Source organism: Petaurus breviceps, unplaced genomic scaffold (assembly GCF_028583685.1).
Source record: "Petaurus breviceps papuanus isolate PSGF00001 unplaced genomic scaffold, PetGlider_PUasm1.0 90617, whole genome shotgun sequence".
NCBI lineage: Eukaryota > Metazoa > Chordata > Mammalia > Diprotodontia > Petauridae > Petaurus > Petaurus breviceps.
This window is the reverse complement of record NW_027187287.1, coordinates 4,829,544-4,846,802: the sequence shown is the minus strand read 5'-3', so window position 1 is coordinate 4,846,802 and position 17,259 is coordinate 4,829,544. Positions and strand designations below refer to the sequence as shown.

General features: G+C 34.5%; 1 protein-coding gene across 2 annotated transcripts in view; it reads left to right on the top strand.

Moving 5' to 3' along the window:
* RPTOR (regulatory associated protein of MTOR complex 1) overlaps positions 1-17,259 on the top strand; it is a 528,996-nt gene that overhangs the window by 170,090 nt on the left and 341,647 nt on the right. For both annotated transcript variants that reach the window (XM_069064093.1, XM_069064092.1), the window contains exon 4: positions 5,297-5,455. In XM_069064093.1, coding sequence (XP_068920194.1) covers positions 5,297-5,455 — 159 coding nt within the window. The remainder of the gene's footprint in view (positions 1-5,296; positions 5,456-17,259) is intronic.

The following is a 17,259-nucleotide window of genomic DNA, read 5'->3' as shown; positions in this document are numbered from 1 at the left end:
TCACCACTACTAGAAATCAACTAGGTTCAAAGTGCTTGCCTAAATACTTTATAGGGTTTCAAAATTAAAATTTAAAATTCCATCATGCAAAAACATCAACTTTAAAGCATTATCTATTTTAGATAATGCCCCAGGTCATCCAAATATACTTGGTTCATTCTGTGAGCATGCAATTTCTTGGAGCTATGGATAGAACTCTTTGCCATATACCATTGTATGTATGAAGATTGAAAGAAAGAAAAGACAGTTCCATCTTCACTTCTAAAATATTTTAAATGACAATAACAGTGTTTATATCATCATTGTAGGCTTATTTTTAGGTATAATATTCAGTAATTTTAAAAATTTTGCTTTCTATAATTATTACTTTGTAATAAACTTGGATCAGAAATATATTTTTCTTACACTTTGCTATTATATTACATTAATAAACATACAGAATTTTAAAAATTCTGTCATTCAAGAATGTAAGTTTTCAAGATCAAGCACGCTAGTTCTCAGAATTTAGTGTACATCATCTGTGGTATTTAGGATGTTCTTTTGTCTCCATTGTTTTGATTTTTTTTTTAAATTGTGATTTACAGATGTGATCCTAGTTTCTGGGTTTTTCTTCAGAAAATACACCTTTTAGCTTGACAAGTAAAAGGACTTCCAGATGGGTACTATGCTGAATATGTTTGTGCTTTTTATGGTTCATGACTCAAAACCTGTGAAATGAGTTTAGGTTTCTGTCACAGTGATGAATTGTTTTGGGGAGGCTGAGTTATTTAGTGGGAGTATAGATGAAAGTCACAGAAATTTTATTCTTTCCCCTTACTTTGTCTTCCAGTAATAATGCTACTTTTAGAAACTTCTAACATAAATGTGGTATATAGTAAAATGCTTTAAGATTTACCCCCTTCTTAGTATTTTGTGCATACATATATAACTATGCACAAAAGAATGAATTATATATCAGTTTGAGTTGCTTCAAAAAAAATAACAGTTTGGAACTTGAAAATTATGAGTTGGAGGCCGCTTGTGAAAATACTGTTTTTCTGCTCTTCTCCTGTGGGTCTGTTACTTACATATATAGTACTCCTGTGGAATTCATTTACTTATGGATCTAGACCTTGAAGGGTCCTCCAAAATCATCTAGTTCAATTTTTCATTTTATTTCTGAGGAAACTGAGGCACAGGATACCCTAAATCATATAAGTAATAAACTTCAGAGGCAGGATTTGGACCCAGGTTTTCTAATTCCAAAGCTGGTATCCTTTCCCCTATTCCACAATAAGATCTGGGCTTTTGGTGAACTGCAAGCCCTACATGAGTTAGCATTAAGAGAGAAATGGGTTAGTGATAATACTCTTTTGTTCAGGCTTCTGGAGTATCTATTAGTTCTGGGCACTGCTTAGGAAGGGTATTGAGAGGCTGAAAAAAGTTTAAATGAAGGCATTCAGAATGTGGAAGAGCCTAGAGTTCAAACCAGGTGAGAATGAGTTAAAAGAACCATAAATGTTTTAGTCTGAAATGTAGATAAAAGTACTCCATGATAGCTATCTTCAAATACTTGAAAAAACAAAAAGAGAATTAAATTTATTTTGCCTGACCCCCTAGCCCTATATTAGAAGTGATGAGCTTTTTTGTTTTTCTTTTTGGCCTTTTTGGAGAGCAATTGGGGTTAAGTAACTTGCCCAAGGTTACAGGGCTAGGTTTTTTGTGTGGGTATTAAGTGTCTGAGGCCTGAACCGAATTTGGGTCCTCCTGACTCCTGGCCCTAGCTTTACTCACTGCACCACCTAGCTGACCCTGAAATGATGAATTTTACAAAGGCAAATTCAGGCTGTTGTAATTAAAAAAACACAAATAAGCAAAAACTTCCTGTCAATTAAAGATACCTCAAAGGAGAGTGAGCCGCCTTAAGAGATCAGAATTCACAAATAACAGTCAATTCTAAGGAAGATAAAAGCAAGAAAAACTCTAACTTCCCTAAAGTAGTTCTGTTAATTGAGAAGAATAGATGATATTCATCTTGTAATATAAAATAATTTGATGTTTCGGTGGAACTAGTTGCATTTTGGGTCATTGTCTTCTACTACCTTTATTTAGTGACACACACAGAAATGAGAGCAGGAAATTTTTTTTGGTCTCAGTATCTCTTGTGCCTAGCAAAATGTGTAGCACATAGTAAGTATTTGATAAATGATTATTAACATTATATAATATGTACATATACACATCTAATTTATGTGTATTATTATAGCAGATATATTAACATCTGTAAAAGGTAGTTTCTTCTATTTGTACATCATAACACAAATATGTAGCAGTATGAACCTCTTCAAGTTTTGATTCATGATTTCCATGGTTATGGTTTTGTCTGAGTGTATTTACTTTTTTGACATTTTCTGCTCTGGATGAAATTTGTCAGCCAGTAAGCATTTATTAAGCACTTGCTATGTGCCAGACACTGAGCTATGTATTGGAGATAGTGAAAAGCCAAAGGGAATCCTTGCCCCTGAGGAGGTCACAGTCTTATGGGAGAGACAAAATGCAAACAACTAAACAACTATGTATAAACAAATTACTGGGGCAGTTAGGTGACACAGTGAATAGAGTCAGAGGATTTGAGTTCAAATTCAACCTCAGAGACTTGACACTAACTGTGTGGCCTTGGGCAAGTCACTTAACCCCAATTACCTTACCTTCCCCCTACAAACAAACACATAAATAAATAAAACCAAATTACAGGATAAGTTGGAAATAATTTACAGGGAAGGCACTAGAATTAAGAGAGATTAAGAAATGCTTCCTGCAGAAACAGATTTTAACTGGGACTTGAAGCAAGTCAGGGAAGCTTGGAGGCAGAGATGAGGAAGGAGAGCATTCAGGAAATGAGGGGTAGTCAGTGAAAATACCCAGCATCAAGAGATGGAGTGTTTTGTTTGAGGAATAGCAAGGAGGTCAGTGCCACTTGATCAAAGAGTACATAGGGGGAAAGGAATGTTAAAATATAAGAAGACAGATAAGTGTGAGGGGCTAAGTTATGAATGCCAAACAGTAGATTTTGTACTTGATTGTGGAGCTGGTAGGGAATCTCTGGAGTTTATTTAGTGAAGGGGTGGAGTGACATAATTGCACCTATGCTTTAGGAAAATCAGTTTAGTGGATGAATGGAGAATGGATTAGAGTGGGGAGAGACTTGAGACAGGGAGATTCACCAGTAGCCTCTTTGTAATAATTCAGGCATAAAGTGATGAGGGTCTAAGGAATGAAAGGAGTTTATTTGAGAGATATTACAAAGGTGCAGTTGATGGACTGGATATGAAAGGATGAGAGATAGTGAGGAGTTGAAGGTGACACTTAGGTTGTGAGTCTAGAGACTTTTGTGGTGGGAACTAGACTTTGAAATATTATTTTAATGGTAAAGCTAAAAATGAATTTGTAAATTAACTTCTTAGCATGTATATGTTTCTAACTTGTGCCTTAGCTTTTGAATTCTGGTTTATAGAGTAACCTAAAAAGTTAAATGTAATACAGTTAGAGTTAGTATCCTTTCTCTGACATTCTCCATTTTCTAGGTAGTCCTAACTTATTCCATGGTTTTTTAAACAGCTCCTCTAATGTCAGATATAACTGTGCCCCAATTGGACATGATTCTTACTCCTGTTTCACAACAGCTCTGCTCCCCTCCACCCCTATCCCCCCCTTAGTTTCTATTGCTGTTATAGCATTTATATTCTTTTATCATATAATTACTACCTAAACCTTACTGGATATATATAAAATATATACATACTCCTTGAGGCTATAAATTCTGTCTTAGTCATGTCTAAGATAAGATCATGGGATCATAGCTTTAGAGTTGAGATTTAGTAGACCTTGAAGTTCACTATAAAACTCATTTATATAGATGAGAAAAATAATACCTAAGAAAGTTAAGTGACTTATTCAAGATCACATATAGGAGAACTTGGTTTTTGATGCTGAGCCTTTAACCAAAACTTTAATGTTTTCTTCAACTTTTCAACACAGCTTCTGTCTTTTAGTTTCCTCTCAGATGTATAACGTGTGGTATGTAACACTTCTGTGAAAACAATGCCTCATACATTGAAAATTTTTTCAGTGGGATTGAAATTATTGACTGAGACTAAAAAGTCACATGTTGAGGAAAATACATCCTTATTTTCCAATTGTTATGATGATATTTTTCAATTTTAAGAGTACTTTTTAGTGTTTGCAGCCTTTCAAAGAAGTAACAACAAAAATAATAATTATAACATTTATATAATATTTCATATTCTTTCTCACAACCCTCCTGGGAGATAGGTGGCTTTATTATCCCTATTTTACACTTAAGAAAATTGAGGCATACAACTGTTAAGTGAATTGTTTAGGGTCACACAGCTAGTATGTGTGACTACTTAGCTGGTTTAGTTCATTTTATAATTAATATTGTTGTATATCTTCTAACTTCAAACAAAATGTAAAATTTCTTTAAGGCAACATTTTAAAATCTTAATTACTTTTCTGTGAACAAAGAACTGTTTTCTTACTTTGTCCTTCTAATATTATATAAGAAAAACCCTTAACATAGTTAAGCAAAACAAATTCCTGATTTGAACATGTTCAAGAAATATATATTTCATTTTACACTCTGATTCTGTTACATCTGTCAAGAATCAAGTGGTGTCATAATTGATCATCTGGAATTGTTGGTCTTTATGTTTTTATATAATAATAGTGTTATAAAGATTTCCACTGGTTCTACTCACTTCATTCTGTTTCATTTTATACAGTATTTCCCAGGTTTCTCTGAAACCACTAACATTTTTCCTGTGTGGTTGGTTGTCATGATTTAATTTGTCAGAGTACTAATTGGAATAATTAGGTGTGCTGAAATTCCTCATAAGGAGCATGAGTTTTAGGTAGCAAGCTCCCTCTATAAACTCTTCCATACTTCTTAATATCTGTTCTCACCTCTGTAACTATTAGAGTGTTTAACTGGATCCAGGTGTATTCTACGTTGTTTCTAATTTCTATCTGTAGAAAGGCAAGGGATGAATCCAGCAACTGAATATTACAATTTTTTTTTTCATTTTTACTTTAAATATAAAAGTATTTAGTATGTATATGAATGTCATCACTTCTTGACTTGATAGTGACATGACAGACTGGTAGAATGATAGTCTTGTTTATTTAGTTTCTAATTGGGGAAAGCTATCACCAATATCAGAAGGAATCCTGAGTTTTATGGAGTAGCATAGGTAGTTTGGAATGCATTATAACTTTAAAATTTCTTCTATTGCAACAGGCCCGCTACAAACAAAGTCTTGATCCAACAGTGGATGAAGTCAAGAAGCTTTGCACATCTCTGCGCCGAAATGCCAAGGAAGAACGGGTTCTTTTCCACTACAATGGGCATGGTGTACCAAGGCCCACAGTGAATGGAGAAATCTGGGTCTTTAACAAGGTTGGTGAACTTTAAATAGACCTGTAAACTCATTTCCCTACTTTTTTTTTTATTGCCGTTACCTTTCTTCCATCACCATGGTTATCCCAATTGTCTCTCCCCTTTTCCCTCTCAGGGAACTGTCCCTTATGACAAATAATATATTTTTTAAGAGAGGAACAAAAAGTCAGAACAATTGATTGATACATTGAAAAACTCTAAAAAAAAATGTGTAATGTGTAACACTAGTAGACCACTTACTTGCACAGAGGTAGTAGTTTAGGGCTGTCTTATCATTTCTCTTCACTGAAGTCCTACTTGATCTTTATAAATTTTTTATATTTACTTTTGATTTTTTGGTGTGTTGTTGTTCTTTCCATTTACATTATTGTAATGGTCCCATACTCTCTACTGATGTCCTGTCATGTATCTCCCACTGCCTTTTAAATATTTTGAATGGGATTTGCAGTAGGCATCTTAAACTCACCATGTCCAGAACTGAAATCATTATCTTTTCCCCTAAAATTTCCCCCATGCTTATCTTTTTTTTTGGAGGGGGGAAGGTCGGGCAATTGGGGTTAAGTGACTTGCCCAAGGTCACATGGCTAGTTTTGTGTTAAGTGTCTGAGGTCGGATTTGAACTCAGGTCCTCCTGACGCCAGGCCAGTACTCTTTTTACTGCACCACCTAGCCGCCCCTCATGCTTATTTTTTCTGTTACTCTTGATGACAACATCTCCTAGTTTCTCCCACTCACATTCTAGAAATCATCCTCAACTACTCCCAATATCTTAATCTGTTGCTAAGACCCGTCGATGTCACCTTTGTAATATCACTCAAATATGCCACCTTCTCTCATTTGATACTGATAGTATTGTACTTTGGGCCTTCATTATCTCACCTTTGGACTATTATTGGTGGATTTGCCTATCTAAAGTCTCTTCATGCCAGTCTATCTTCTCATTTAAGCCACTAAAGTGATTTTTTCCTCAAGTACAGATATGACTGTGTCACCCCCTATTCAGTAAGCTCCAGTAGCTCCCTATTATCTCCAGAATCAAATGTAAAATGCTGTGTTTGGCATTCAAAACCTTCCATAACCTAGTTCCCTCCTAACTTTCCAGTGTTCTAGTATCTTATTTCCTATTATGTACTTTTTGATCCAGTGACACTGGCCTCCTGGCTATTCTAGGAACAAGATGCTCCATTGCTCTGCTTTAAGTATTTTCTCTGGCTATCTTTCATAGCTTTTGATAGTGACATAATGTGATATAAAGTGATGCTTTCAGCCCTGGAAGGGTCTCTCTCCTCTACTCCAAATACTGTCTTTCCTTTCTTTAAGTACCAGTCAAACATCTTTTACTGGAAGCCTCCTCAATTCTTCTTAATTCTGGTATCTTCAGGATTTATGCACCAAGGCAAATTGGATGTGATCAAACAGGAGATGGAAAGATTAAACATCAATATTTTTAATGTCAGTGAATTTAAATGGCCGGAATGGGTGAATTTAATTCATGTGATCACTACATATACTACTGTGGGCAACAGTCCTTTAAAAGAAATGGAATAGCCCTCCTAGTAAATAAAAGGGTGAGAAAGGAAGTACTGGGGCATAATCTGAAAAATTTATGTTCAATTCCAAGGCAAACCATTCAACATCGGTTGAAGTCGGTGCTCCAACCACTGATGCCAAAGAGGCCAAAGGTGATCAGTTCTCTGAAGACCTACATTTTCTAGTAATAACACCAAAAAAAGATTTCACATTCATTTTAGGGGATTAGAATGACAAAGTAGTAAATCAAAAGGTAATTGCAATAACAGGCAAGTTTGGCCTTGGAATATAAAATGAAGCAGGGCGGAGACTAATAGAGTTTTGTCGAGATAAGTCTCTAGTCATAGCAAGTACTCTTTTTAAAAAATCCCAAAGTGACACTGCACATGAGCATCACCAGATGGTCAATATAGAAATCATATTGATTATACACTTTGCAACCAAAGGTGAAGAAACTCTGTACAACCAGTTAAAACAAGACCTGGAGCTGACTTAGATTCAGATCATGAGCTTCTTGTTGCAAAATTCGAACTTAAATTGAAGAAAGTAGGGAAATCCATCAGACCATATAGGTATGATCTAAATAACATCCCTTATGAATATGAAGTGGAGGTGATAAATAGATTTAAGGGATTATATTTGGTAGATAGCATTCGTGAAAGACTATGGACAAAGGTTTGCAATATTGTATATAAGGCAGCAACAAAAAACATTCAAAAGAAAAAGAGAGAAAGAAAGCAAAATGGCTATCTGATGAGGCTTTACAAATAGCTAATGAAAGAAAGTAAAATGTTAAGGAGAAAGGGAAAGATGTTCCCAATTGAATGCCAAATTCCAGAGAATAGCAAGGAGAAATAGTGTTTTCTTAAATGAGTAATATGAAGAAATAGAAGAGAACAATAGGTTGTGAAAAAGAAGAGATCTCGTCAAGAAAATTAGATATATTAAGGGAATGTTTTGTGCAAAGTTGGTCATGATAAAAGACAAAAATTGTAGGCACTTAGCAGAAGCAGAAGAGATTAAGAGGAGGTGTCAAGAATACACAAAGAGCCATTTAAGAAAGATCTTACCTTTGATAACCACTATGGTGTGGTTACTATGGCTAGACAGACATCCTGGAGAAAGAAGTTAGATGGGCCTTAGGACTAACAATAAGGCTAGTGGAGGTGATGGAATTCCAACTGAACTATTTAAAATCCTAAAAGATGATTCTGTCAAAGTTCTGCACACTCAATATGTCAATATGTCAATAAATTTGGAAAATTCAACAGTGGCCACTGGATTGTAAAAGATCAGTTTATGTCCCATTGCTAAAGAAGGACAATGCTAAGGAATGTCCATATTACAAGCTAGGCTTTAGCAGTATGTGAGCCAAGAATTACCACAAGAGCAGGCTGATTTTTGAAGAGGCAGAGGAACTAAAGACCAAATTGCCAGTGTTCGCTGGATAACGGAGTCCCAGAAAAACATCTACTTCTGCTTCATTGCCCACATTACAACTTTTCAGTCTGTGGAACAGAACAAAATGTGACAAGTCCTCAGAGATAGGGGTACCAGATGATCTTAGTATGTGGTCCAAAAAGCAACAATTAGAAGCAAACATGGAACAACTGAGTGGTTTAGATTAGAAAAGGTGTAAAATCAGGCTATATATTGCCACTCTTTTTATTTAACTTATAAGCAAAGTACATCATGTGAAGTGCCAGGCTGGATGAATCAAAAGCCAGAATTAATGTTGCCAGGAGAAATATCAACAATCTTAGATATGTAGATGATACCACTCTGATGATAGAAATTGAGGAAGAATTAAGAAACTTCTTGATGGGGGTGAAAGAGAAGAGTGTAAAAGCTGGCTCAAAGCTTAACATCAAAAAAACAAAGATTTTGACAACCGGTCCTATCTTCTTAGGGAGAAAAAAATGTAAGTAGTGTCAGATTATATATTCTTGCCTCAAAGATCGCTGCAAATGGTGACTGCAGCCAGGAAATTAAAAGATGCTTGCCTCTTAGAAGGAAAACTATAGCAAATCTGGACAGCATAATAAAAAGCAGAGATCCTTGCTAACAAAGATTCATATAGTCAAAGCTATGATTTCTCCAGTAGCAATAAATAGTTGTGAGAGTTGAACTATAAGGAAAGGAATTGTGGTGCTGGAGAAGACTTTTGAGAGACCCTTGGACAGCAAGGAGATCAAATCAGTCAAAACCTAAATCAATTCAAGCTATTCACTCAAAGGACAAATACCGAAGCCAAAGTTTAAATACTTTGGTCACATAAGAAGACAGAACTCATTGGAAAAGACCCTCATATTGCAAAAGATTAAAGGCACAAGGAAGAGGGGACAGCAGAAGATGAGAGAGAAAACAGGAAACAATGAACAAGAACACGGGCAGACTTTGAGAGAGAGAGCGAAAGATAGAAAGACCTGGTGTGCTGTATTCCATGGGGTCATGAAGATTCAGTCACAATTGAATGATTCAACAACAGTAATACTTACCTTGATATACTTTTGTATAACAGCAAGTGAGAAGAAAGTACCAGCACTGGGTTGGAGTATGGTTTCTCTTTTCTCTCCCAGTTCTTAATTCCCATATCCTATAGAATTATGTACTATATATTTTAACCAATTAAGAAATGTCGAATTATTTGTTGAAGTGGAAATGTTGGTAACATTGTTATGTCAATATTTTATTTCCTTTACCTTTGCTCTCTAGGTAATGTTCTCCACTTTCTTTCCCTCTCCCTTGTTCCACTATGAAAGATTGCCATGCCACTATAACATTTTTTTTTAATATGGCTTCTATGCAGCATTTAATTTTTATTAGTTAAAGGAAGCCCTCGTCGATGTAGATTTCTATTCTTCGTATTAATTTTGATAGCTGGTTTAATGAGTAGCTATCATTATGCAAACACAAAAACCTTATCACTTAAAAAAACTGTTTTCTCTTTCCCTAGATTTTTGTAACTTTCATAGTTCAGTGGTTTCATTTACTTTTTAGGAACACACAGATGATACATATACCCTCCCTGACTTCTTAGTTAGCTTGTTTTTTTAGCTGGAATACTCTTCTTGATCAAAAATGGATTTAAGCCACCTGCTTGAAAATCAGTCTCAAAAGCATTGGGAATATGAGGATGTATATGTTAAACACCAAAACCTTGCCAATCATCTGGAGGCTTCTTGATTAGAGGGGAGATCCTAGAGTTATCAAAAGGATGAATATCAGGATAATGAATGAGGCGCACAAATCCTAACTTGGAGACTAGTGCACTCATTAGAGTGAAAAAGGCCATTTCTGATGATGACAAGATGATTTATTTGAATGTGAATCAATTCAGCTCAAGGAATGTTAACTATGTCTAGCTTAATTTACTTGATGTCTATCTAACTTTTCACTTTCTGTAATTACCTTAAATTTGTATCCATACATATTTAAATACCTTGCTCTCTTGTGAATAAACCACTCCTTTATAAAAGATGCATCATGACTAGATGGTAAAATTTCCTGCTGGAAAACATTATAGGTGCTGGTGCCAGGGATGGTGATAGTAAAAAAGCAATAGCATGAAGAATACCTATATCAGTTTTCTGAAGCAGGAAGATATCCTAATGGTTAGGGCCTAGCCTAATGACCAAGACAAATAATCAGTTAATATCTCATGTTAGGGTTTTTAGATTAGCAGACCATATATTATAGTAAGATGAAGTGCTAGATCTAAAGATCAGGGTTTCTCAAACTTCAATCTGAGAATGCTCTGATTCCCCAGGAGGCCAAATTCCTATTTTGACCCAAAGTAAGATCTTTATCCATGCTATTTATATATAAATCTATAAATTTATAGAATATGAATATATATTTATATAGAATATAAATATATATATATATTTATAGAATTTATAGAATATAAATATATAATATATAAATCTATAAAATCAGGTAACTACTACAAATGCAGAAATCATGCTCAATTAGTGCATTTGACATTTTCTAGTGTATCTCTTAGCATTCTATTTGGATTATAGGGAATAGCAAAGGGATTGTTTTCTCCTTGATTTTAATTATAGCACTAGTCAGTGGAATTGCAGTTCTCTGCCAGAAACTCAGCAAGTATTTTCTCTGCCTTTATGCCAGAGGCCATTATGTTTCCAATAGGATTGTGTGACTCTGAGATCCCTTCTTTTATGGCAATAATATATTTATGAGGGATTATGCATTCCACATTCTTACATGTAGATTAAAAAGGATAAAACCTTCAGGAAGTATTATTTCAGCCTAAATAAAAAAAAAAAAACCTCTCAAATCTCAATCTGTTTTGTTTTACTCATGGTTCATTTTCCCAAGGGATCCATAAGAACTTCTAAAGTAATTTAGGTTAAAGATAATGATAGGTCAGTAGTCACATTAACCTAATATTAGAAAAATCCATAGCTTCCATATTTTCTTGCATTTAATTTTTCAGAACTTCTCTTTGCTATTATACAAGTGCCTTTGTGGATAGCTTAATCTTCTAATGCTTCTATGAAGCAAGTCTAGTTTTTTGATAAAGACAAGTGTAATGAATAAATTATTTAAAGTCATCTTCCTTTATTTGCAATGAAAATGTCTTATATATGTTTTTTAAAAGAAAAAATATATCCTTAATGAGAATTGTCTATGTCTAGTTACTGCTGAAGTTACATATCTAAAGCACTTTTGAGAATGTTGTTGAACAGTATTATGTAGTAGGAAGGGAGTCAGGAAGTCTTTGGTTCTGAATCTACCTCTCGAGTTTCAACAACAAAGTCAGGGAGTATGGGGGTGACAGGGGGTGGAGCAGACAAAACTTGAACTTCACTCTCATCTGAACTAGTTAAAGGAGGAAAGAATACATATAAACACACTTTTGGGTACAGAAATAAATCTTATCCAAAAGGAAAAAGGAGGGAAAGGGACTAATTGAAAGAAGGAGAATAACAAGGTGGATAGTTTAAGCCATTCATCAGTTGGAAGCAAAATAAACTCTTGAAGAGAGGACAGGGTAAAAAAGAGAAAAATAAGTAAAAGATAATAGGATGGAGGAAATACACAGCAATCATAACCATGAATGTGAATGGGATTAATTCACTCCTAAAATGGAAGAAGATACCAGATTCCAACAATGTGTTGTTTATAAGAAGCACCTTTGGGGCAGCTAGGTGGTACAGTGAATAGAACACTGGCCCTGGAGTCAGGAGGACCTGAGTTCAAATCCAGCCTCAGACACTTGACACACTAGCCATGTAACTTTGGGCAAGTCACCTAACACCAATTGCCCTCCAAAAAAAAAGAAAGAAAATGGAAAAAGTAAGAGGGACTTAAATATGAAGGGGTTCCCAGATACCATTTTAGGGGCGGCTAGGTGGCACACTGAATAGAGCACTGGCCCTGGAGTCAGGAGGACCTGAGTTCAAATTCGGCCTCAGACGCTTAACACAAACTAGCCATGTGACCTTGGGCAAGTCACTTAATCCCAAATGCCCTTGCCTTCCACTCTCCAAAAAGCAAAAAAAAGAAAAAAAAACAATTAAAATCCATAATAGAAATCCTGAAAATCAAAGGAAAGATTAACAAAATTAAAAGTAAAAACATACAAACAAAATGAACAACAGTTATCCCTTTCACATTGGATTTTCCCCATCATGGTTTCAATATTTTGCAGGTTGGCATAAGAAATTAAATGGAAGTTTTGTGGAAGCCGTAGATGACATACAAAGGCCAGCAGATGACACAGAAAAAACTTAAAAACTCAGAAATGTCAGATTGTTATAAAAAGACATTCCTGTCAACTCTGGCATCATACAAGAAAAGGCTAAGTTCTCATAATATTGTAAACGAAAATTGAAGTTGAAGGTTCTACCCTCATGGATTTTTCATGGATTTTCTAGATTGCAGGGGTGCCATGCACCTGACTTCAATGATGCAGAAGGGATAACTATAATATATAATAAAAGCTTTTTTTGGGTGGGTAGAGCAAATAGTAAAATAGACAGCAATTAACTACTTTGACTTTTTTTTTTATGTGAAAAACCAAATTGCCACTATCAGAAATGAAAAAGGTGAAGTCATAACCAATGAATAAGAAATAAAAGTAATTATTAGTAGCTATTTTGCCTACTTTTGTGCCAATAAAGCTAGTGATTAAATGAAATTAAATACTTATAAAAATATAAATTTCCCAGTCTTAAAGAGTAAAATTAGAATACTTCAGGCACCCTATTTTAGAAAAAGACATTCAACAAGCTATAAATTAACTCCCAGAGAACCCCTCAGATCAAGATGGACTTATAAGCAAGTTGTACCAAATATTTAGAGAACAATTCTAGTATATGTAAACTGTTTCCAAAAACATAGGTAAAGAAGGAGCCCTACTAAATTCCTTCTCTGATACAAATAAGATCTTGATATTCAAACCATGCAGAGCAAAAACAGAAGGAAAACTATAGACTAATTTCCCTAATGAATGTACATGCAGAAATTTTAACATGCTAATAAAGATATTACAGTAGTAGATCACAAAGATCATATGTGAATTTATATCAGTAATACAGGATTGGTTCAATACTAGGAAAATTATGAGATAATTGACTATATTAATAACAAATAGCAGCAATCATATAATATTTCAATAGATACAGAAAAATCTTTTTTTTTTCTTTGCTTTTTGGAGGGCAATTGGGGTTAAGTAACTTTCCCAAGGTAACATGGCTAGTTTTTAGTGTGTCTGTGAAGTGTCTGAGGCCGAAACCGAACTCAGATCCTCCCGACTCCAGGGCCAGTGCTTTACTTGCTGAGCCACCTAGCCCCCCTCGAGAAAAATCTTTTGATAAAATACAATGTCCATTCTTGTTAAAAACACTATAAAGCATAGCAATAAATGGAGCTTTCCTTAAGATAAGTAGTATCAATCTAGAATGAAAGGTAATGGGAATAATCTGCTAGGAGCCATTCCATTAAGATCAGGGGTCAAGCAAGGATGTTGATTATATTGTACTAGAAATGTGAACAGTAGCAGTAATATTTTTTAAAATGAAAGGAATAGGCATACGCAACAAGGAAACAAAACTTATTTTTTGCAGATGATATTATGATTTATGTAGCGAATCCTAGAATCAACTAAAAAAGAATCAAAAGACAATGAACAACTTTAGCAAAGTTGCAATATAGAAAATAAAAGCCATATAAATCATCCATATTTCTATATTTAACCAAGCCCCAGCAGGAAGAATTAGAAAAATTTCATATATATAGATTATAAAATACTTGTGAGTCTGACTGCCAAGACAAGCAGAAACTATATAAACACAGTTACAAAATGCTCTTCACACAAGTAAAGACAGACCTAAATAATTAGAGGAATATAACCATGCATTGGTAGGCTAAGCCAATCTAATAAATATGACAGTACTATCTAAATTAATTTACTTACTCAATGCCATACCAATTAAGCTACCAAAGAATTGCATTTTAGGGCTAGAATAAACAATAATTCATGTACAGGAGCAAAAGATCAAGAATGTCAAGGGAATCAGTGAAAAAAAGCGGGAGGGAAGGGAAGTGACCAACAATACCAAATGTCACACTTGACTATAAAATTTCAATTATTGAAACATTTTGATACTGGTTAAGAAATATGGAGTTTTTTTTTCAGTGTAATAGGTTTGGTGCATAGTATTCAGAAACAAATGAGTATAGTAATTCAGTGTTTAATATATCCAGAGAACCCAGCTATTAGGGTAAAAACTCACTATTTGACAAAAACTGGAAAGTAATGTGGCAGAAACCTGGTATAGGCTAATGTTTCACACTATATTCCAAAATAAGCTCAAAATGAGTAGATTATTTAGACATAAAGGGTAAGCAGATTAGTGGAGTGTGGAAACTACATGTTAGATTTATGGATAGGGAAAGAAATAATGAAACCAGATAGAGAGGTTAACAGGATGCAAAATGGGTAATATTGATTTTATTAAATTAAAAAGCTTTTTCATAAGCAAAATCAATTAAAGTGAGAAGAAAAGCAAAAATCTGGGAAAAATTTTTATTCAAATTTCTTTTATAAAGGTCTTGTTTTTAAAATATATAAAAACCCCACTCAAATTAACAAGAAAAAGAACTATACCTTAATTGACAAATGGTCAAGGGATATGAATACACAGTTTTCAGAGGAAAATATCTAAGCTATTAATAGCTATATCACAAAATGCTGTAGGGGCTGCTAGGTTGAGCAGTGAATAGAGCATCAACCCTGGAGTCAGGAGGACCTGAGTTCAAATCCAGCCTCAGACACTTAACACTTTACTAGACATATGAACTTGGGCAAGTCACTTAACCCCAATTGCCCTGCTTTCCCTCCTCCAAAGAGCGAAACAAAAAAAGAAAAAGAAAGAAAGAAAAAATGGTCTAAATCATTCATACATCGAGAAGTACTAATTAAAACAACTTTGAGATACCAACTTATACCTATTAGATTGATCATGATGATAAAAAAGGAAAATGAGGGTATGTGGGAAAACAGAACCTAGGTTCATTAATGTACTTTTGCTATGAAGTAGTCCAACTATTCTGGAAAGCAATTTCCAACTATGCCTATAAAGTTTTTAAACTGCTACCCCTTAACCCAGCAATTCTGCACTTTCGTCTTTTCCCCAAAGAGATCAAAGAAAGAAGAAATGGACATATATGTATAAAAATATATATAGCAGCTCTTTTTGTGATAGCAAAGAATTGAAACTGAGGAATGCCTGTTAATTGGGGAATGACTGAAGAAATTTTGGTGTCTGAATGCAATGGAAAACTAATGTGCTATATGGAATGAAGGGGATCATTTCATTAAAACCTGGGAAGACTTGTATGAACTAATGCAGCATTCATTGAACAGAACTAGGAGAGCAGTTTGTACAGAAAAACAATATTGTAAAGATTCTCACCTTTGAAAGACTTAGTAATCTCATTAACACAATAACAAATCACAGTTCCAGAGAAGTCAAGATGGAAAGCATTGTAGAGAACCAATGCATTAAGAGTACAGATTGAAGCATATTTTCTCTTCTTTCTTCCTTCCTTCCTTCCTTCCTTCCTTCCTTCCTTCCTTCCTTCCTTCCTTCCTTCCTTCCTTCCTTCCTTCCTTCCTTCCTTCCTTCCTTCCTTCCTTCCTTTCTTTCTTTCTTTCTTTCTTTCTTTCTTTCTTTCTTTCTTTCTTTCTTTCTTTCTTTCTTTCTTTCTTTCTCCCTTCCTTCCTTCCTTCTTTCTTTTGTTCTTCTTTGGGACATGTCTAATGCAGAAGCATTACTATACTTTTTTGTAATAGGTTTTAGGGTTTTTTTTTTTTACCTTCTCAATGGGTTAATTAGTAGTTACTGAGTGGGAAAGCAGAGATCAAGAAAAATCAGAACTGAAAATAAAATTGAACTAAGGGGGTGGGAGGGTATTAGTTTATATGATCCTGGGCAAGTCACTTTAAATATCTTAACTTCAGTTTTTTATATGTAAAGTGAGGATAATGATATATTGTAGCACCTATATTCCAGGGTCTATGTCAAACATTAAAAACACCATGTAAATTTTTTTCAGTCAACTTTCACGAGTTTTCGAATTCATAGAGACAATGCAAAGAAAAACTCACATGTTCCATTTTTCTACTTTTTCCTTTTTAATTTTTCTCCACACACCGACCACCCCAGACCGGCTAAAGAAAAAAATCCTAGAATTGTTCACTGTAGGATAAAAGCTATAATTCTCTAGGCCAGTCACTGAAAGATTGTATGACTATAATTCCATTCTTTACTTTGACACAGACAGTTTTTGCTTTTTAGAGATAAGCTAATATGGTTTAGAATGTCTGAGTTTTGCAACAGTTAGCCCCTGAAGTAATTTTTCTTATTTTACAGTAATTAATGAACTAGATGGTAGTAAAGTAATACAGTCTCCCAAGCTACTACAGCATTGCTAGTCTCAACATATGCACATTTGATATTTTAAAGAAAATGTTTATTTTATTCAAGGGAAACAGCTTATTGTCATTTGTAGATAGTTATTGTTAATATAGTATAGAAGAAAGGAGAGACTGGCAGACTATTTCAGGACAGATCCCACAGGTTCTTTGTTTCTTGGTAGTGTCACCAGGTATGCTTTTCATCTTTATAGATTCAGTTTCTTAGGTTTTCAAAGTTGATCTGTTTTTGAGGGGCTGATTAACACTTAAGCCAGACTTATAAAAGACTAAATGATTAACCAAAATAGCAGGATTTTTTCTT